This window comes from Hippoglossus stenolepis, chromosome 23 (genome assembly GCF_022539355.2).
Source record: "Hippoglossus stenolepis isolate QCI-W04-F060 chromosome 23, HSTE1.2, whole genome shotgun sequence".
NCBI lineage: Eukaryota > Metazoa > Chordata > Actinopteri > Pleuronectiformes > Pleuronectidae > Hippoglossus > Hippoglossus stenolepis.
The window spans coordinates 3,554,366-3,575,051 of record NC_061505.1 but is presented as its reverse complement, the minus strand read 5'-3'; the positions used below and the strand labels follow the sequence as shown (position 1 = coordinate 3,575,051).

The window sequence follows — 20,686 nt, the reverse complement described above, 5'->3', positions numbered from 1 at the left end:
TGAACAGGGGTCTGTACTGGGAAGCGAGTTCAACAGACCCAGGATATCTTTCCGAGATCCAGTTGAACTTAACCTAACAAACACAGTCAGTCTAGTGTTAAACTTTCTGATCACGATCTGAACGAGTGACCATGGAAGGGGTGGGGTTTATTGCTTATGACCAAGCACAGACATGGACAGTTGTTGACTGACAGCAGACGAAGGTCAACAAGGATCAAACTGTTGCATAATAAAAGTACGAGGAGAACAAACACTTGATCCGGACTAAAAGAAACAGTTAGAGCTGCTAAATGCAGCAAGAACAGCTGGTGAAACATCTGTGATTGTGTCAATGTGTAAGTTACGGAGCCTTTGGGAAAAAATACATGAGCACGAAATAATAACGTGTAGTGGAAAATAACTAAGTGTGGCTGAAACCTATTTTGAACCTAATGGAAATGTATGCAAATCATTTATTCCTGTGTTTTAATTCCTGTCTCAAACTGCGCCTACAGAACCAGTCTGAACTGGCTCAGACAAACAGCCTTAGTCCTTCTATATAAGATCCTCTGTGTTGATCCTTTCTGCAGAAAGCCCCTATTAAAATACACCGAGACAAATATGGTGTTCCAGCCTCTTGTATTTTCAGATTTCCATCACAAACGTGTGAATCTGCTCTTTACAAACGTTTGACTGATTCACATGATGTAGCCTCTATAATGAGCTTTAGTTTGACACCCAGTTATAAACTGACTCTGAGGACACACTGTTGTGGAAACCTTTCACATTACTTGAACACATGGACCTGTTTTTCATGCGCCATGATGATGGTCTTGTATCTGACATATAAATCACACTTAAATCCTCACATGATCAAACAATCACTGCAGAATCTTTACATCATATTTTCTGTACATTTGTTTGCATCATGTCTGTGTGTTGGTTTAACGAACCTCACAGCTCAGATCTGAGCAGAATAAACTGAAACCACTGGTCTTTTTACACAAGTATGAAAACCACAGAGGTGCAGATGGTTGAGCTGCTCTCAGCGTTTCCTCTCACATGAGAAAATGGGACGAACATGTGAGGTGAAGCTGCTCTGTGAGTCAATATTCTATTATATTATAATATTTTCAAAGCTGCAGAAGAAGAGACACAAGGAGTAAGATTTGAAACTGCTGTTTAAAGAATGTATTCATTTAGTTTAATCTGATCCAGAGTTTTTAAAGACATCAAGACTCAACACGCCTGTTTCAGCACGACAGGAAGACGTGTTTTAACGTGTTCAAGGTTAAATTTCTCATCATCAGAAATATTTCAGAACATTAATGGATGTTTATCACCAGAAGTTAAGAAGAAAATGAGGAACAACACAAAATGTAAAGTTTAAATACCGTATGATGATGTTTCTCCTCAGTGCTGATCTCATCGCTCTGCTGCAGCACGAACCAAGGTCCGTTCATCAAACTGTTTCTACATCACAGCTTCTGGTGTTGGAATTAAATCATTTCTGATTCTAATGAAGTTTAAAGGAAACATATTCTGTTCATATTCAGGTTGATCATTTTAATCAGTGTTATGACTGTAAAATATTTTCATGCTCTAATGTTCAGTGTCCTCAGACTGTCCATTGCTGCTGAAACTCTGATGCAATCTATAAAAACAGACGTGTTGAACCATTGAATGGGTTTGAATTGATTTCTACAGCTGTAGTGACGCTGAGTCCCAGCAGCTCTCAGTTCTTCAGAGGGACGTCCGTCTCTTTTAGCTGTGAGGACGACCACAGCTCGGCTGGATGGACGGTGAGGAAGAACATGAGCAGAGACACCAGGGCGGAGTGTGAAGACTGGGGGCGACAAGTTGCTTCTTCCTGTGTCATCGAAGCTCTCGTCTCATCGGACAGTGGAGTTTACTGGTGTGAGTCCACAGAGGGAGGAGCAAGTAACTACGTCAACATCACTGTGACTGGTAAGAGTTCATTTATTCTGCCGTTATGTACGAAAACATATTTGCACATATGCGACAACAACAAACATGGCGGTGGTGGAGGAGGTTGTGATGATGTCACTCAGGTGAAATAGCTTCATATAGACGCCAGAAGTTTCCTACAAACTCGCTAAATCTCTCCTCCAATGGTTCCTCCATTGTGGAAATTTCCTTTGTCCTTTGGCCGTCTCGCCTGAGCTATTGGTTACTGCACCAGGTGTAACCATAGCAACAGTGATGAGTTTTGAAACTACGATGCAGCGGAGCCTAAGTGTTGGTTAAGTTGTGTGATTGGATGAAACGCTGCCATTTGTCTCCAGATGCTCCAGTGATCCTGCAGAGTCCCGTCCTCCCGGTGGAGGCGGAGAGGGCGTCACTCTGCTCTGTAAAACTAAGACGCCGTCCTTCAACCTCTCGGCTGATTTCTATAAAGATGGCACTTTTGTCAGGACGACGCCCACAGGTCACATGACCATCCACCTTGTCTCCAAGTCTGATGAAGGAGCCTACAAGTGTGACATCAGAGGCCGGGGAGAGTCTCCACCCGCCTGGCTGTTTGTCACAGGTGAGGTCAAAGGTGAGTGTGGATTTGAGTCAGAAACGTGTAGCTCGCCCCCTAGTGGCAGGCCCCACCTCAACCATGTTAGCAGATGAGACATGGACCAAATAATAGCATCACAGATCAGGAGGTCAAGCTTTTGCCAAGTTGATGTCCACAAATCATTTTTCAAATCTTTTCCATTTTGTTTTATCATTTCAGGAACACCGACCACCACATCTCTTCTATCACTCTCTGTTATCGCATCCATCGCTGGTTTGGTAATTCTGGTTGTTCTGGTGCTACTGGTGAGACGATGTGTCCGGAGGAAACCTGAGGGTGAGAACCAGGATTAAAGTTTATATGTACGACACTCTCTGCCACTAGATGTCGCACTAACAGAGATTAGTGCAATAGTGATTGTGGAGCGAACCCCTGGTATCGATGGATTACCTAATATGACAGAAACCATCTTTGACATTTATCTAAAGTCTACTTAGATTTTTTTGTTTGGTCCATGTCCCATCTGCTAACATGGAGGGGGTTAATGACCTATTCTGCAGCCAGCCACCAGGGGTCAGGGAGCAGTTTAACAGTCTCTCTATGTGAGGACCAGTTTGACATTGGGGGTGTTTTTGTGCATTCAATTTGTCATAAAGAAAAATGTGAATTTCAATTTGTGTTGATGTTATTTTCACAACATTAACATTTTTACGTACTTGTCTGTCAGCGTCTGTTACATCCATGAGGGTTTGGACTCTTTTTTTTTTCCGTGTTTGAAAAATGTGGTTATGGTTTGTGTGTCTCGGTCAAGGTTTCATATTGAGGTCGCCTCTTGTTTCCTGTTTCCTTAGAAACACAGTGTCGAACGCCTCAAATGGATGTTTTACTTTCTACTGAAGAAACTTCACTTCTTATTTCTATTTAATAACAGAGATAATGAGGACATTTTATTTTTGGCCTTTGCTTTCATTAGAGACAGAAGGGAAATGACTCGTAGTGATTGGTCCAACCGGCCGGGAGTTGAACCTGGCCTCCATGTGTCACGTACTCCGACACTTCAGCCATCGGGTCGCCCCAAATAATTGACTGCGTCTTTACTTTGCAGAGCGTGATCCAGAAGATGTCAGTCTTGAACCGGACGGGACGATGGGTACGTCTCGTCTTCTTTAACTGTTTTCAGTCATGTGGTCAACGCTCGTCCCCTGGTGTCAGGAAACCTTTTAATGCCGACATGATGTTTTATTTCAGTGAGCAGGTCACAGTTTTTATTATTGCCACTGTTTTATTTTGCAGAGAGAGATCGAGCTGCAGCGACACAAAGGGACAACGTCACATATGGACAAATAACGATCCGACCATTCAACAGCAGAGGTACAGCCACTCCTCCCACATCCTGAACAATCTGCACAGGATCCACTGATGCACTGGTCCTGGTCCTGGTTCTATTTCTATTTCTATTTCTATTTCTATTTCTATTTCTGGTTCTGGTCCTTGTCCTTGTCCTTGTCCTTGTCCTTGTCTTGATTCTAGTTCTAGTTCTGGTCGTGGTGCTGGTCCTGATTATAGTTCTGGTTCTTGTTCTGATCATGGTCCTGGTCCTGGTCCTGGTTCTGCTCCTGGTCCTGGTCCTAAATCCTATTCTGGTCCTTTTCCAAGTTTCGGTCCTGATCCTAGTTCTACCCCTGTATCTAGTAATGGTCCTTGTTTAAGTACTGGTCTTGGTCTATGTCCTGATTCTGGTCCTAGTCCATGTTTTGCTTCTGGTACTGGTCCTACTTCACATCCATATCTTGATTCTGGTCCTGGTCTTGAACTAAATAAATGAATGAATAAAACATTTAATGCATGAAAACCAATATTTGCATCAAACAACATTTCAATTATAATTTAGTTCTGTATTTTTTATTTATTTACTCTTTTGATTTTACCTTTATTGTTCATTATTTTCCTGTATTTACTTCCCCTAAACTTGTTTATTTCTGTTTTCTATATTATGTCACTCAACCTGTCGACGCCCCCTGGTGGCAGAGAAGCTTCATAATATCACAAATTGTGATTTATCAGGGACAAAAATGAAGCTTCCTCACCTGAAACTGTTTCTCTTTCTGTGTTTGTGTTCAGAAGATCAACCAGAGCTGGAGGTCATTTACTCGTCACTGAGGTCCAAACAATGACGACCTGCTGCTGCTTCACTGCCGCCATCTTTATTCCATCACAGGAGGCGTGTCCTGAGTCTAGTTATGTTTTAAATCAACCAACAAACTGTTTGACTGAGGAGTGACAGAAAGCCAGTGTTTCAATAAAGTTTCAATAAAACAACTAAAATGAAAATATATATGAAAATAATTTAAATATTTGGACAGTTTTTATGTTTTCTTTAAATTATTCAGTCACAACATGAATTGAAATAACTGAGAAATAAAATTATTTTATTTCTCGTCAAAAACAAGTGTTTGTTTCATGGAGCTGAAAAATTATTTGTGAAGTTTTTTCTGATAACTGATGAATAATGAATCAGATTAATTGATTGTGAAAATAATACAGTTTATATTTCCATACAACCATCACTGACTCATGTTGTGTGACACATTTCTGACGACAACACCAGGATTTTATTTACTACAAAATGTTTATTAAAAACATGAGCAAAACTACACAAACCTTTTTTATTTCAAAAAAGAAAAAGATCGCTGGCCGAGAACATCTCATTGGATTAATTATACAGGAGAAAAAACACAAAAAACAAACAACATGAGAACGTTAAGCTTAGAAGCGATGCTCGGTGGTGACGTCAGCGACAACATCTTCGTACTCCAATCCTTCCTCGTCCTCGCCAGGTGGGGGCGTTGTCAGGGAAACAGGCGGGGCCTTTTCTGCAGTGTTAATTAATTTGATTAATGATCAGAAATCACCATGATGTCCTTTTCTCAAATTAAGTATTTAGTGATTTGATTGATTTGATTGATTCACTGATTCTTTAGTGAGCCTGTTACCTGTGGGCCTCTGTCGGACAATGGACACCAGGAGCAGCGTGGAGACGACGTATGGCGAGCTGACCACGATGCGGATGATGACTAACATGGTGAGGGAGGGTTCGAAGAGGACGGCTCCACCTGGAAAAGAAGCAGAAATTCAATTGAAAGAAGTCGGAGTCTGCGCAGTAGTAATCGTGGAGAGGAGTCATAGTATCAAGGTCCCGTCCATACAAGCTCTCGACCAATCAGGAGTCAGTCTCAGCTGTCGATCATGACGTCTCGGTCCTTTTTTATATCATCAAATAACTAATTCAAACCAAACTGATCAGAAACATGACCACTTGAACAAACCTCAGTGTGATAAGAACTACCTCAAATGACAGAACCCATCTGTTAATGGGGTTTTTTGGTAGTTTTACTCTTGTTGAGGGTTAAGAACAGAGGATGCTGCACCTTGTTAAGCCCCATGAGACAAACTGTAATTTGTGCACATGGGCTATACAAATAACATTTGATTGATTGATCTTTGACAAACATTTATTTAACCTCAACTTAGAATTGTATTATTTGGTCCACGTCTCATCTGCTAACATGGTTGAGGTGGGGCCTGCCACTAGGGGGCGAGCCACACGTTTCTGACTCAAATCCACACTCACCTTTGACCTCACCTGTGACAAACAGCCAGGCGGGTGGAGACTCTCCCCGGCCTCTGATGTCACACTTGTAGGCTCCTTCATCAGACTTGGAGACAAGGTGGATGGTCATGTGACCTGTGGGCGTCGTCCTGACAAAAGTGCCATCTTTATAGAAATCAGCCGAGAGGTTGAAGGACGGCGTCTTAGTTTTACAGAGCAGAGTGACGTTCTCTCCCGCCTCCACCGGGAGGACGGGACTCTGCAGGATCACTGGAGCATCTGGAGAATAACAATGACACAGAGGCAAAAATTTAAAAACAAATATCTCATGTGAAAAAGTAGTGACACACACGGAGAAAACACAGACGAAGATGTGGAGAGAGTTTGTGGTGATAAGAGCTGACGACGGTGTCAGGTGATGATTAATAAGTAGCTTCCTGTGTCTGTCTGCTGCATCCGGCTGCTCCACCTTCACCTGAATAATGAGCAGGATGTGATGCTGTTGTGAACGAGTCTGTGCAGAAAACCTCCTGCTGTGTTGTTCATGTGTGAAAGACAAACTCTGTCTCCACTCAACTAATTGTTTTCACATCCGTGAGTAGCTGCAATGTCTGTCCAACAAAAATCAGTTGAGTGGTGCAAGTTTTTTGTCGTACTGATGTCGTAATAACCACAATAATGTGTCGGCCAATCAGAAGCTCCAGCATAACGTTTTTAAGACATAAAACAATCGACACAGAAAAACTGATGAAAGGAATCACGAATAAACATTTTTATAACATCTGCACGAATTTAATGGAAATATTTGTCAAATCCGACGGTTAGTCACCGTAGCGTGGATCCAATATAAAACTCATGAAAGGTCACGATGTGTCAGTCTGGTTCTCTAGTTACTCTTACCGTAAACTGTGATGTTTATGGAGTTGCTCCGCTGCCGTGCAGGCGACTCACACCAGTAGATGGCGCTGTCCAGCTGCTTGACTGTTTGTACGATGCAGCCAGAGGACATGTGCTTCCCCCAGTCGTCTCCACAGCTGGACAACCTCCTGCTTACGGGAGTGAACCTCTTGATGGTCCATCCATGAAAGCTGCTGTCGTTTCCGCAGCTCAGAAACAGGTTTTCATACTCGCTCAGCTGAGACGAGTCGGGAGACGCTGAGAGAGACGCCTGCACCGAATCATCTGACAACACAAAAGACTTTCCCTAAGTTTAAGTTTCTTCAGCTGCAGTTCAGCTATTATCCACAAGTTTAAAAATGAGCATACAAACAGAAAGATTCACCTTTAATCAGCAGCCAGGCGGGTGGAGACTCTCCCCGGCCTCTGATGTCACACTTGTAGGCTCCTTCATCAGACTTGGAGACAAGGTGGATGGTCATGTGACCTGTGGGCGTCGTACTGATGAGGTCGCCATTTTTATAGAAATCAGCCGGGAGGTTGTAGGGAGGTGTCTTAGTTTTACAGAGCAGAGTGACGTTCTCTCCAGCCGCCACCGGGAGGACGGGACTCTGCAGGATCACTGGATGATCTGGAGACAGTCACTGGTCGTCTTTATATACTGATTATACAGTTGTATATACAATTATATATATATGCTGTATATAAACATATAAAAAATGACGACTCTCTCTCACTCTGTCTTTCTCTCTATATATATGTTTGTGTGTATATATATATAGTTATTGATGTATCTTACCGGTGACGGTGATGTTGACAGCGTTGCTGCTGTGTCCGTGTTTTGATTGACACCAGTAAACTCCACTGGTTGGCTGTTTGACCGTCTTCATGTCACAGGTGGAGGTCGCCTGAACGCCCCAGCCCTGCCTACACTGGGACATCTGTAAACTGTGAAGACGTTACGTTACATTACATGTCATTTAGCTTTTATCCAAAGCGACTTACAATCAGTGCATTAAGTATTTGGTGACAGTGCATCTTGCCCACGGACACCGCTACACCTCAGCCAGAGGCCATGAAGACACACACCCCAACAAAGTGTCAACCAGTGTGTGTTGTGTGTGTTGACATTAAACTGACTCCTTCGTGGTGTATCTCCACACTGTCCAATCATCAGAGTCCATGTGTTCACATTTCACTGTGATGTCCTCGTACTCAAAATACTGAGACCTGTCAAGAGTGAGGGATGCCACGGCTGAGAGAAGAAGAAGAAGAAGAAGAAGAAGAAGAAGAAGAAGAAGAAGAAGAAGAAGAAGAATCATGTGAACACGTATGATAATACTGTGTTTTTAATATGTATTTTTTGTGTTTATTTTTGTTCCTGAAACTGCTTCACCATGGTAACACCCATGGTGGTATTAAAACAGGAAGTGAACAGATGAGTGTCCCTGTCACCTGACTTCCTATCTCATGTCACATCAAATGTCAACATCCAAACATACACACACAAACACACACACACGCACGCACACACAAACACACACACACGTACGCACATACATACATACACACACTGAGGCGGGAAACTTACCTTGATTGTCGGCAGACGTCCAGTTGATGAACGTCACTAAAACAAGAGTTTTAAAACAGACAAATTAATATGAAGTGTTTTTCATTAAATCATTTCACAATGTTACAATTTAATCATGCAGAATTTCTACATTTACTCAGAATAAAGTTAGATTTGATTTTCTACTAAAGTAAAATCCAAATAAATTTTAGTTCATGTGTGTTTGACAGTTTCAGGTTTTAATTATCATCTTTAACTGATGTTTTATTGAAGTTTACTTACGGAGGAAGAGCAGCGTCGTCTTCATGCTGAACGGTCACACCAACACACTGAACAAAACTTGTCAAACCACAGGGCGCGGGTGTGGGTGGGGGGGGAGGGCTGAGATGAGACATGAGCAAAGGCCACAGGAGAAAATCTATTGTTCTTTTTAATACGTGTGATGGAAATTTGACCTGGTGAGACTTCTGAAATAAAGAGATTAGAGAATCATATCTAATTTTCCATTACATACGTTAGTTCAGATTTGCATGTCTTCACACATCGTTACCACGTTGTGACCTCAGCCGCTTTCACTTCTTTCTACAGAATAGTTGATAAATGTGATACTGTTCATTATTTTCTGTTGTTGGCTCACAACCAATATCACATCTATAATTACCTCACATATAACATCTGTGTTTGTATTGTGTAATACAGAAATGACACACATGTAGCGTATATTATTACATACATACATACATGTTTACATATATGTGTCTATAATCTTCCAACATATAGGTTAATAAATATTTACACATACAATTCAAAATCGTATATGCTTATATTATATATATGCAAATATATGATATATTGATATTTGAACATGATATATTGATACATGATACATGATATATTGATATTTGAAGACATAAGTTTAGAACTTATGAAACAGTATAATGTTTATATATGTGTGTTTATACAATGAAAATATCTTCATGGTAATTGTTTATATGGTATCATATGTTGTGGCCATGAATGTTAACAATAATATATATATTGCATTTATACATACAGTATGTATGTTTAATTAAACAACATGTACGTTTACCTATGTTTGTGTTATTCATAAAATTCTACACTGGTAAAAAGAACAGGATTAGAAATTCCGCTGGTGGTCAAGAAGCAGAATACTTACACTGGGCTTTTTCTTTAAAAGACTTTATTTATAACAGAGGATTCAGACAGTAAAAGACTCAGTGCTGTGGTAACGTTTCCTGTCAAAACAGAATCACACAATGTTTATTTCAATTTCAGTAAGTTCGCATCAAACATGATTGAAATGTAAAGTTATTCAATTCATGAAAAAAGGTTGTAATCTACAGTGTAGAACCCAAAATACTTCCACACGCAGCTTCTCAGAAGCTTTGATGTTGTGTTTGTTTCACTCAGGACGCCGTTGCTTGCTAGCATCCATTGTTTTCATAGTCAAACAACGGAACATTTGAATAACTCGTGAGAGACCGATTAACATGAAAACATGTGAAACATCTTTTTTTGAGGTCAAACATTATTTTCTATTTTGAGCGAATGCATGCTTGCATATGTGTAATTCATTAACCCGTCAGCAGAGGCGGCAATAGGCGGAGCCTCCTCATTGGCTACCAGGACTTTACCCATCATGCTCCACATGATGAAGACCATGAGTCTCTGAACCATTGAGTCCATGTTGAAACCAGAACCAACACGTGAACACGGTGGAGGGTTTTTAATCTGGGTTGGACTCGGCGCTGTGACTCCTCTGATGGACACGTAGTTGTTTCGAAGACGCGAATGATTTGTTGCAAAGGTTGCAGCCGTATGGTTTCTCTCCGGTGTGATCCCGTCTGTGGATTTTCAGATGATCTGCTCTGGTGAAACTGGCCCCACACTCATCGCAGCTGAACGGTCTCTCTCCCGTGTGAACACGTTTGTGTGTTTTCAGGACGTCGGACCTGCTGAATGCTGCCCCACACTGGTCGCAGCTGTACGGTCGGTCTCCGCTGTGAATTCGTTTGTGGCTTTTCAGATCACCTGACCTGCTGAAACTTTTCCCGCACTGGTCGCAGCTGTATGGCTTCTCTCCGGTGTGGCTGCGTCGATGAGTTTGTAGCTGAGTTGAAGTCACAAAAGACTTCGTACATAGATCGCAGTTGTACGGTTTCTCTCCGCTGTGAAGACGGCGGTGGTTTATCAAATGACCCAGCGCTGTGAATGCTTTCCCACACTGGGTGCAGCTGTAAAGCTTCTCCCCGCTGTGCCTGCGTTTATGACCTTTAAGAGCGGTCGGCGTGGTGAAACATGCCCCACACTGCTCACAGCTGTACGGTCTCTCACCAGTGTGGCTGCGCTCGTGGGTTTTGAGACCATGTGACGTGCTGAACGCTGCCCCACACTGGCCGCAGCTGTACGGCCGCTCCCCGGTGTGGATACGCTGGTGGATCTTTAGATAACTGGACCTGGTGAAGCTTTTTCCGCACTGTTCACACATGTACGGTTTGTCTCCAGTGTGGATGCGTCTGTGAGTTTTAAGTCTGTTTGACGTCAGAAAAGATTTTCCACACTCCTCACAGTTGTGCAGTTTCTCTCCGCTATGAATCAGCTGATGGATCCTCACCGTACTTAAAGCCCTGAACGTTTTCCCACACTCCTCACAGCTGTACGGTTTCTCTCCGGTGTGCCGCCGGCGGTGAGTTTTTAAACCAGTGGCGGTCGTGAACGAGCGTCCACACTGGTCGCAGCTGTGCGGTCTCTCTCCAGTGTGGACGTGTCGGTGCGTTTTTAAACAGCTGGAGTTTGTGAACGTGTCCTCACACTGGTCACAGCTGTACCGTCTCTCTCCACTGTGAACTGTGCGAAGGTGGATTGTTAAACTGCCTGAAGATGTGAACGTTTTCCCGCACTCGCCACAGCTGCACTTCTTCTGTTTGATGTGACGGACATTTGTGCCTCTCTGTTTCTACAGCAGCAAAAAGAGAGAGCGGGAGTTAGATGACGAGTTGTAATTTACGTACAATGTTGATTTTTATATCATCCACACAATCACACACACACACACACACACACACACCTTCAGTGGTCAACTGTTGAGCTAATGCTAATGCTAGCCAGCATGTGAGGCTTTTAGAAAACAACAACGACCTTGTTTACTTTAAAGAGTCATTAAGAAGATAAATGACTCAGTATTTTTAAAATGACACTTAAATCACAACTCAAGACGGTCATGTGATCATTGTGTCATTTAGCTCTATAAAATAAATGAAATTCCAATCTTTATTTATAATTAATTCATGTATTTTTTAATTATACTAATTCACTGATTGTTTAAAAATACAAATAAACTGATGCCTTTGTAAATCTGTCAATTCATTTATTTATATTAACAAATTAATATGCAATTCATTTTACAGTCAAGATATAAAGATGATTATTCACTGTATATAACATTGATCAGTGAATGTATATAAACATTTCATTTTCTAAAACTACGTGAGGGACGAACTGATCCGGATCACTCCGTTCCCGCGCAAACCACGTTGAACCCGGATCATCAGGACCTGGACACTGACCTGTAGACCGGGATCAGGCTCAGTTCTCTGCTCCTGGTTCTCCTCCTCCAGCCCGGTCTGCTCGGTGAAACCCGGGTCCTGGTTCTCCTCCTCCAGCCCAGTCTGCTCGGTGAAACCCGGGTTCTGGTTCTGCTCCTCCAGCCCGGTCTGCTCGGTGAAACCCAGGTCCTGGTTCTCCTCCTCCAGCCCAGTCTGCTCGGTGAAACCCGGGTTCTGGTTCTCCTCCTCCAGCCCGGTCTGCTCGGTGAAACCCGGGTCCTGGTTCTCCTCCTTGATCCCAATCTGGTCAATTAAATCCGGGTACTGGTTCTCCTCCTTGATCACGATGTTGTAGGGGTCTGGTTCCTGGTTCTCCTCCTCCGTCCATGTCTGGTCGGTGAATTCCGGGTCCTCATTCTCCTCCTTCATCACAATCTCGTAGTGGTCTGGGTCTATGAAGTCCGGGTCCTGCTCCTCCTCCTTCATCCCGGTCTGGTCGGGATCCGGGTCGATGAAACCCGGGTCCTGCTCCTCCTCCTTCATCCCGGTCTTGTCGGGATCCGGGTCGATGAAACCCGGGTCCTGCTCCTCCTTCATCCCGGTCTGGTCGGGATCCGGGTCGATGAAACCCGGGTCCTGGTTCTCCTCCTTCATCCCGGCCTTGTCGCGGTCCTGGTCGGTGAGGTCCAGCTGGTGTCCCGGGTCCAGGAGAACCGGACTCGTCCTCTTCTTCTTCCCCGTTAACGCGTCACTTCTCTCAGACTCTGTCCTCCATCTTGCTCTGTCCCCACCCCCGAGCTGCAAGAGGACCCGCCCCTTCTCAGCCTCTGATTGGTTTAACTAGATCCTTTTCCTGAACCCGAGCCAATCATCTCTCCTCATGCCCACACTAAACCAATCAGAGGCAGGGTAAGGGCGGGTCTTCTACTATATATGATAAAATATATAATTCAGTCCATCAGTGTTTAGGAATCAATCAAAACAACAAGAATAGATCAAAATGAATTAGAACAATATCAGAGCTCGTCTACACAGATCCTGTCCACTTCCTGTGACTCTACCAAACCTTTACAAACAGTATATGTACCAAACTGGACTGCAGTACATGTAGGGGGCGCTCACGAGGTTGTCTTTAATTAATTGGAGTGAATGTATATGTTATGATCTGAAGTTAAATCACATTAAATGTTTTCACTTGTCAGAAACAGTTTGGTTGTAGTTAATCTGTTGTTCCACAAGGTGGAGCCAGGTGGAGTGAAAATGTAAGTTTTCAGTTAGTTTTGAACTGAACTGACACAAACACACACACAGACACACACACACACACACACACTCTCTCTCTCTCTCTCTCTCTCTCTCTCTCTCTCTCTCTCTCTCTCTCTCTCTCTCTCTCTCTCTCTCAACTCGAGCTGCTCTGTTTAACAGGCTTTGATAGGCTTATTAGGAATTACTCTTCTGTGTGTGTGTGTGTGTGTGTCTGTGTGTGTGTGTGTGTGTGTGTGTGTGTGTGTGTGTGTGTGTGTGTCTGTGTGTCTGTGTGTGTGTGTGTGTGTGTGTGTGTGAGAGAGAGACAGTATCATTCTTCATATAATCTCTTTATCCCTGTCAGGGTGACAGAGGAGACTCCCCCACTGGATCCTCCACACCTTCACTCCGTCCATCCCTCGCTTTTTCTCTTCTTTTCTCTCCGGACTTCTCACTTTAAAGGATTTAAACCTCCCATGTGTGAGTGTGTGTGAGTGTGTGTTTGTGTGTGTGTGTGTGTGTGAGTGTAGAGGGGTTACTCCTCTGTTTCCACAGCGATGAGTTTGATGGGGTGTTGGTGGATCTAGGCCACATAACCGAGGGCAACGGATTATCAGTTGACAGGTAAGGAGCTAATGTAGGGATGGTATGGGGCTAAATATTATACAAGGATGCATCATTTATTATTATTATATTATTATTAATACATAGGGGAGATAAATGTATGAACTCATTATCACTCGATAACAACAACAGACTTCATTAATGTAAAAGTCCGTTGTTGTGGTAATTGATTACATTATTGATTAAAGGTCTATAGATCTCCATTTGTCCACCAGGTGACGACACAGAAAATACATTGAAGGCTCTAAAATACAGTGAAATACTATGAAAATGGATTCTACTGTACTACTTTCAATGTTACTTAAGAAAATTAAATTAAGTTATTTATTATTGATTTGCTCATCAAACTTTTTTTCCCTTTCACTTGCAGCACCTTGCCAGTAGGTGGTGACATCATTCCCACTATGTGATCATAGATTATTTATTCAGGTCATTTCTATTGTTCAATGACATAATTTTTCTGACTTCTTTATGACATCACTGAGGTCAGAAGGACAGTCAAAGCATCATGGGAGTTATCATGGGAGTGTTTTTCTCCGTGTTTGACAGTTCGGGTTGAAATCTGTAGAATCACATTTGTTTCTCTCTCTGCAGGAAGAGGAAACCATCATGGCTAAAGTAGCTCCATCAGCCCCGTCCCCCACTTCTAGGTTAACCCCGCCTATCATCCTTCCACAAGACATGGAGGAGGAGCCTGGTGGCGTCAGGGAGGGCAACAGGTGAGTTGTCGTGGAAACAACAGATGCTGAGGTAGTGAGGGGATGTTCAGAGTGGGAATAAAAGAGGAAACATTCTCCATGTTCACAGTCACTGAACCATCTAACTCATTTTAATCAAGCTGCTGATTTAAAGCAGAAAAGTGTTAAAGTGTTGGTTTAAGGGTCATTGATCCCAGAGTCAGTTCTGTGTCAGTGAGATTTTTCCAGCTTTTAAATTCTGTCGATTGATTCAAAGTCGGGTTTGCGTTTCTTTTTGTTTCAGAGCTGCTCAAAGAGCCGGACCAGGAGTTTTATTCAACGTCAACAACAGCAACAACAACGAGGAGGAGTACGACACACAGAAACACACACACACATATACATATATATAAATTATGTACAAGTATTTATACATTTATACAGTTGATCTCTGTGACGTGTTTCCTATTTTCTTCCAGAGAGGAGAAGAAGAAAAGGAAGAAAGAAAAGAAAGAGAAGAAAGAGAAGAAGGAGTAAGTTTGGTCACAAGTTGACGAGAAATTAAAAATTGTCTCAAATCTGTGAAATGGTGGATTTCAGAAACATTCTGAGACGTCTGTGTTTTGTTGAAGTTCAATCTTTGTTTCTGACGAAAGACGCACTGATACTGATGAAAACAATTCTACTAAACTACAGGAAAACAGCACAACAGCAATCCAATTTTCTTCCACTGAATCCAGTTTTCCTCTGTTTGTTTGTTGTCTTCTCTGCCAGGAAGGAGAGGAAGGAGAAGAAAGAGAGGAAGGAGAAGAAAAGGAAAGAGAAGGAGGAGAAGGAAAAAGAGAAAGAGAAAGAGATAGAGAAAGAAAAAGAAAAGGAAAAAGAGAAGAAGGCCAAAGAGGAGGCGTAGGTTTGGTTTATTTGGATCTAGTGAGATTTAGTTGTAAGGAAACTGGAATCTGCCTCTAGAATCATCATAAACATTAATGGAGTTAATAATAACAGTGATAATTAATTAGTGTGTTTGTGTCCAGTCCCAAAGAGATCTCAGTGATTGACCCGGCGAGTAACACCTACTACCACTGGCTGTTTGTCATCACCATCCCTGTAATGTACAACTGGACCCTGATCATAGCCAGGTAACACACACTGGTGATTTGATCATTGTAGTGGTCCCCACAAGGTCAATGGATTATCATGGTTGGATCCCCACAGTGTCAGCGGTCTACTGTGCTGTTCCTCCCAATAATTACAGGGGTCCTCCAGGATTGGGATACCAAAAATATCTCAGTGAGCAACAAGATCATGCAACCAGGTGTTCGTTCCTACTGTAAACACTAACTGATATTCTGTGTGTGTGTGTGTGTGTGTGTGTGTGTGTGTGTGTGTGTGTGTGTGTGTGTGTGTGTGTGTGTGTGTGTGTGTGTGTGTGTGTGTGTGTGTGTTTCAGGGCGTGTTTTGAGGAGCTGCAGACGGACTACGTGTACTACTGGTTCCTCCTGGACTTCATCGCTGACCTCACCTACCTCGCCGACATGATCTTCAGAACCAGAACCGGTCCAAGCTCACTCTCACAAACACACATATGATATACGCATTATAATAATATTTGTTATAATATTAGTGTTGACTCTCTAATCTTATTGGTGAATACATTACTACACTAGATGACATCATGATGACATTATTCCCACCATATGATCCCGTGTGTGTGTGTGTGTGTGTGTGTGTGTGTGTTTATGATATTTCATCAATGCTACTTTTACTGGAACTAATAGATAACAAGGTTCATTTTTTATTTAAAACCTGAAACTGAAACACCTTGTGTCTGTGTAGGTTACCTGGAGCAGGGTCTTCTGGTGAAGGACGAGCAGAAGCTCCGTGATCGCTACAAGAACAGTTTCCAGTTCAGACTGGACCTGATCTCCATGATTCCCACCGACATTCTGTTCGTCGTCTTTGGCCTCACCTACCCCGAGATCCGCCTTAATAAACTCTTTAGGTTCAACAGGTACACACGCACACACACACACACACACACACACATACACATACACACACAAACACAGCAGAGGGCGATTCCACTGGTTGTTTCTATAAAGTCTATGAGAAAATGCCTCTACTTCTCACTTTATAACGTCAGTAAACATTTTCTGAAGGATTTTATGTCTCAACCTCTAGTTTCAAGTCTTCTTTAATACAGCTGATGTTCATTTTGTAAATTATGATCCATTTAGAGTCAAATAGACAATAAAGCACGATGGTGCTGGACAAAATGTCAAACTGGAGGCTTCAGAACGGCAGCTCACAAAACAATGGGTGACGTCACAGATTTGTTGGAATTATTTAATGTTTAAAATACTTAAATACGATTTTTGGTGTTTCAGGATGCTGGAGTTCTTCCAGAGGACAGAGACCAGGACCAACTACCCCAACGCTCTTCGAATCTCCAACCTTGTCATGTACATCGTCATCATCATCCACTGGAATGCCTGCCTATACTACTCCTTCTCCAAGGCCATCGGTGAGTTTGCTGGTTTGAATCCTGCCTTTTCGGTAACTGATAAAACCCTGTGACGTCTCGTCTTGTCTGCTCCTCCAGGTTTCGGTGCTGACAGGTTCGTTTATCCCGACCCAACCGATCCTGAGTTTGGTCGTCTGGTGAGGAAATACGCCTACAGTATGTACTGGTCCACGCTGACGCTCACCACCATTGGAGAAACGCCGCCCCCAGTGGAGAACTCAGAGTACTTCTTTGTCGTGACTGACTTCCTGGTGAGTGTGGCTTAAAGAACTGAATATTATTTTAAGTCTAAGAATCTGATTTGAATATTCTATTCTATTCTATTCTTTTCATCCAGGTGGGTGTGTTGATTTTTGCCACCATTGTCGGTAACGTTGGCTCGATGATCACCAACATGAACGCTGCCAGAGCCAATTTTCAGGCTCGCATCGACGCAATAAAACAGTACATGAGCTTCCGAAAGGTCAGTTGGATAGTTAGCTGGTTGGTTGGTTAGTTGGTTGGTTGGTTGGCTGGCTGGCTAGTTGGTTTGTTGGTTGGCTGGCTGGTTGGTTGGTTAGTTGGCTGATTTGTTGGTTGGTTACATAGATATTTTGCCGAGCAGTGAGGACAGTAGTTGTGTAAATAAATATTGTATAAAAATGTATCCCCTCCCATCCAGGTAACGAAGGACCTGGAGAAGCGAGTGATCAAGTGGTTTGACTTCCTGTGGACCAATAAGAAGGCAGTGGATGAAAGGGAGGTGCTGAAGTACCTGCCTGACAAGCTGAGAGCAGAGATCGCCATCAATGTCCACCTGGACACCCTGAAGAAGGTCTGCACACACTTGATCATACTCCTCATTAAAACCCAACTCAAATGAACTCAGATGAGTCCAGTGCTTCGTCTTCCCTGTCGTCCTGCAGGTTCGTATCTTTGCGGACTGCGAGGCCGGCCTGTTGGTGGAGCTGGTGCTGAAGCTGCAGCCTCAGGTCTACAGTCCAGGAGATTACATCTGTAAGAAGGGCGACATTGGCCGAGAGATGTACATCATCAAGGAGGGAAAACTCGCTGTTGTCGCTGACGACGGAATCAAACAGTTTGTCGTTCTGAGTGATGGAAGCTACTTTGGCGAGATCAGCATCCTGGCTATCAAAGGTAGACTTACTCAACCGCTCATAGTGAGGAATTTTTAATTGAACCCTATTTATCGTAGTTTAATGCGTCTTTTGCGTTACCTATATTGTGCATGTTGATATCGCGTGACGATACATTTTGAATATATCGTGCAGCCCTAATATTGAGCCAATACAGTGCAGAGGAGCATGTTTTTTCAGTGACCCATTGTGCGCTTTAAACTTAGACTTTGCTCTTCTTCAACAGGAAGTAAGGCAGGAAACAGGAGGACAGCAAACATCAAGAGCATCGGTTACTCCGATCTCTTCTGTCTTTCCAAAGACGACCTGATGGAGGCACTGAAGGAGTATCCTGATGCTAAGGCTCTGCTGGAGGAGAAAGGAAAGCAGATTCTGATGAAGGACGGACTGTTGGACTTGGAGGTACAGTCACATGATCTCATACAAAGAAGAAATCTGACCTGTTGAACTCAAAGTCATAACCGATCTTGTCCTGCAGTTGGCAGCGCAGGGCCCTGACCCCAAAGAGATTGAGGAGAAGGTGGAGAGGATGACGAGCACGCTGGACGTCCTGCAGACGCGTTATGCCCGACTGCTTGCAGACCATGAAGCTACTCACAGCAAACTCAAACACAGAGTCACCCGGCTGGAGAGGAAGCTGCCGCCGCCGCAATGAGCCGACCGACCAGGTGACGCTCCGCCCTCTCCAACACCTGAGTAGAGCGGACAAGAAGAGGAGGGGAAGGACCGGGATGTTTGATTTCTGAGCCTGGCTTGGTCAGGAGGGTGGAGAGAAGGAGACATGAAAACAAAAGGTTCCATAGAACTAAATTCAGTTTGTTCTAAGTAAAAACGTAAAAAAAAAAAAATGGAATAAAAGCAATATTAATTTTAAGTTCTGTCCCTTACGATCAAATTTACATTTCATCACCAAGTTGAGGAAAAGAAAACGAACTGTGTCTCTGATTCATGTATGAACTTGGGGAAGATGTCATGTTTCCCCCAGAAACAAACTCTGGATCAGTCGAGTGTCAACGGACAACCGAGCTCTAGAATACATGAGAGAAAGAGAGCGAGAGAGAGAGAGAGAATACAAATATATTATTAAACTGCTTTATAGTAAACATTTAAATTACCATGTGTTATGTTTTAAATGAGAAGCAGGAAATATTTTTATAGTTTTAATTTTATAGCAGCATGAGTCTGTCTGAGCTTTAAATTATAGATAGAATCATGTAAATATAATAATGTGATATAAACACAGTCCACAACACATCCTCGTGTCAAGCATGTGTAGATCAGCTGCTTTACAGCCAGTAGAGGTCAAAGGTCAGCAGAGGAGCTCGTCCATCCAGTTTGTTTTTCTACACTAAGACTGATGCATGTTGTTGAGATATGAAATATGAATCAGATTTATGTCACTGCGCTGAAATAAAAGAGATTTTATAAATAAAAACTGAACTGCTTCTTTGTTTTGTGTAGAAAACACTTCAATTCAATTATTTTCATGTATCTACTTTATGTTATTTATCTCTATTTATTTATAACACTTGTATAACATTGTACCAACAGGTGGAGTAGTTTAGTCTGATTCTTTTATTGAGTCGACATTGATCCCAGGTGGTAAAGTCCCTTTGTTCTAATAATAATCATCGTTATAATTATCGATTATTAGACCATTCCATGTGATATGATCAGCTGTAATATACAAGGTTTTTAAGAAGGAGAAAAACATTTAGAAAATAAAATATCTTTATAACACAACAACGATTTAAAAATAAAACAAACTGCTTCGTGATCAAATTTTAAAAACGAAATCAGATTAAAAGAAATGTTATCAGAAACAAAATAATAAAAAAGGAAAAAGAAAATGTTGTCGTTGACACGTCTCTCTTCCTGTGTCGCTATGCGCGCTGGGACTTGTAGTTTCATAATCCACACGTACACTTGGCTCTGGCCCGACCGTTCGGACTACAGCTACCGGCATGCACCGCGCGTCGCCGAGCATTTGACGTCAGTGTCCCTGCAGCAGCTGAGGCGTGTTTCAGTCGCTTCATTGAAAGTCTCCAACGTCGCTTTCTCTTCCTCACTTTCTCTCCTCCTCTTCCTCTCTCACCCTTTCGGCCTCGTTCACACGCCGAGTCATCAGCCGCCGTGGGCCGGATGTGACGTGTGCGTGCGCCTGTTTCCACTCAACTTTATTGACAGCTAGCTTGTCGCAGCTAACCGGCTAACTTGTCTTGAGCTGACGTGACGGGGAGAAGCTCCGAGCTCAGGTGAGGATGTGGCTCCTCAACATGGAAACAGGGTTAGGGTTAGGGAGACTCACACGGGGACATGTCTGATCTCTTA

General features: G+C 42.8%; 4 protein-coding genes across 6 annotated transcripts; 2 read left to right on the top strand and 2 right to left on the bottom strand.

Annotated features, from left to right (window-relative positions):
• Nucleotides 1-11: 11 nt before the first annotated feature.
• LOC118102928 (low affinity immunoglobulin gamma Fc region receptor II) lies at nucleotides 12-4,852 on the top strand. The gene is given in 9 exon segments (XM_035149546.2): nucleotides 12-1,080; nucleotides 1,397-1,432; nucleotides 1,687-1,947; nucleotides 2,286-2,321; nucleotides 2,324-2,542; nucleotides 2,726-2,842; nucleotides 3,612-3,656; nucleotides 3,800-3,877; nucleotides 4,628-4,852. Coding segments are annotated over 9 exon segments (876 nt in total). The 5' UTR covers nucleotides 12-1,049; the 3' UTR covers nucleotides 4,681-4,852.
• A 264-nt stretch (nucleotides 4,853-5,116) lies between these two features.
• On the bottom strand, nucleotides 5,117-8,913 carry LOC118102906 (low affinity immunoglobulin gamma Fc region receptor III). 2 transcript variants are annotated; one of them, XM_035149508.2, is made up of 9 exons: nucleotides 8,866-8,913; nucleotides 8,605-8,640; nucleotides 8,154-8,268; nucleotides 7,813-7,961; nucleotides 7,399-7,644; nucleotides 7,017-7,298; nucleotides 6,138-6,395; nucleotides 5,500-5,619; nucleotides 5,117-5,379 (listed from the first exon to the last, which is right to left on the bottom strand). In XM_035149508.2, exons 1-9 carry the CDS (start codon nucleotides 8,888-8,890, stop codon nucleotides 5,273-5,275), a joined length of 1,338 nt encoding a protein of 445 aa, XP_035005399.2. In that variant the 5' UTR covers nucleotides 8,891-8,913; the 3' UTR covers nucleotides 5,117-5,272. The 2 variants fall into 2 exon arrangements, with proteins under 2 accessions (XP_035005399.2, XP_035005400.2); XM_035149509.2 differs by having other exon boundaries at nucleotides 6,150-6,395.
• Nucleotides 8,914-9,767: 854 nt separating this feature from the next.
• LOC118102899 (zinc finger protein ZFP2) lies at nucleotides 9,768-12,939 on the bottom strand. Of its 2 annotated transcripts, none has more exons than XM_035149494.2 (2): nucleotides 12,171-12,939; nucleotides 9,768-11,560 (listed from the first exon to the last, which is right to left on the bottom strand). In XM_035149494.2, exons 1-2 carry the CDS (start codon nucleotides 12,801-12,803, stop codon nucleotides 10,331-10,333), a joined length of 1,863 nt encoding a protein of 620 aa, XP_035005385.2. In that variant the 5' UTR covers nucleotides 12,804-12,939; the 3' UTR covers nucleotides 9,768-10,330. The 2 variants fall into 2 exon arrangements, with proteins under 2 accessions (XP_035005385.2, XP_035005386.2); XM_035149495.2 differs by having other exon boundaries at nucleotides 9,768-11,554.
• Nucleotides 12,940-13,734: 795 nt separating this feature from the next.
• On the top strand, nucleotides 13,735-19,790 carry cnga1b (cyclic nucleotide gated channel subunit alpha 1b). Its single transcript, XM_035149580.2, is given in 15 exon segments — nucleotides 13,735-14,018; nucleotides 14,613-14,737; nucleotides 15,000-15,065; nucleotides 15,175-15,228; nucleotides 15,470-15,601; nucleotides 15,730-15,834; nucleotides 16,146-16,252; nucleotides 16,532-16,706; nucleotides 17,083-17,219; nucleotides 17,298-17,470; nucleotides 17,557-17,682; nucleotides 17,881-18,033; nucleotides 18,125-18,356; nucleotides 18,582-18,757; nucleotides 18,834-19,790. Coding segments are annotated over 14 exon segments (2,007 nt in total). The 5' UTR covers nucleotides 13,735-14,018; nucleotides 14,613-14,627; the 3' UTR covers nucleotides 19,095-19,790.
• Nucleotides 19,791-20,686: the final 896 nt, after the last annotated feature.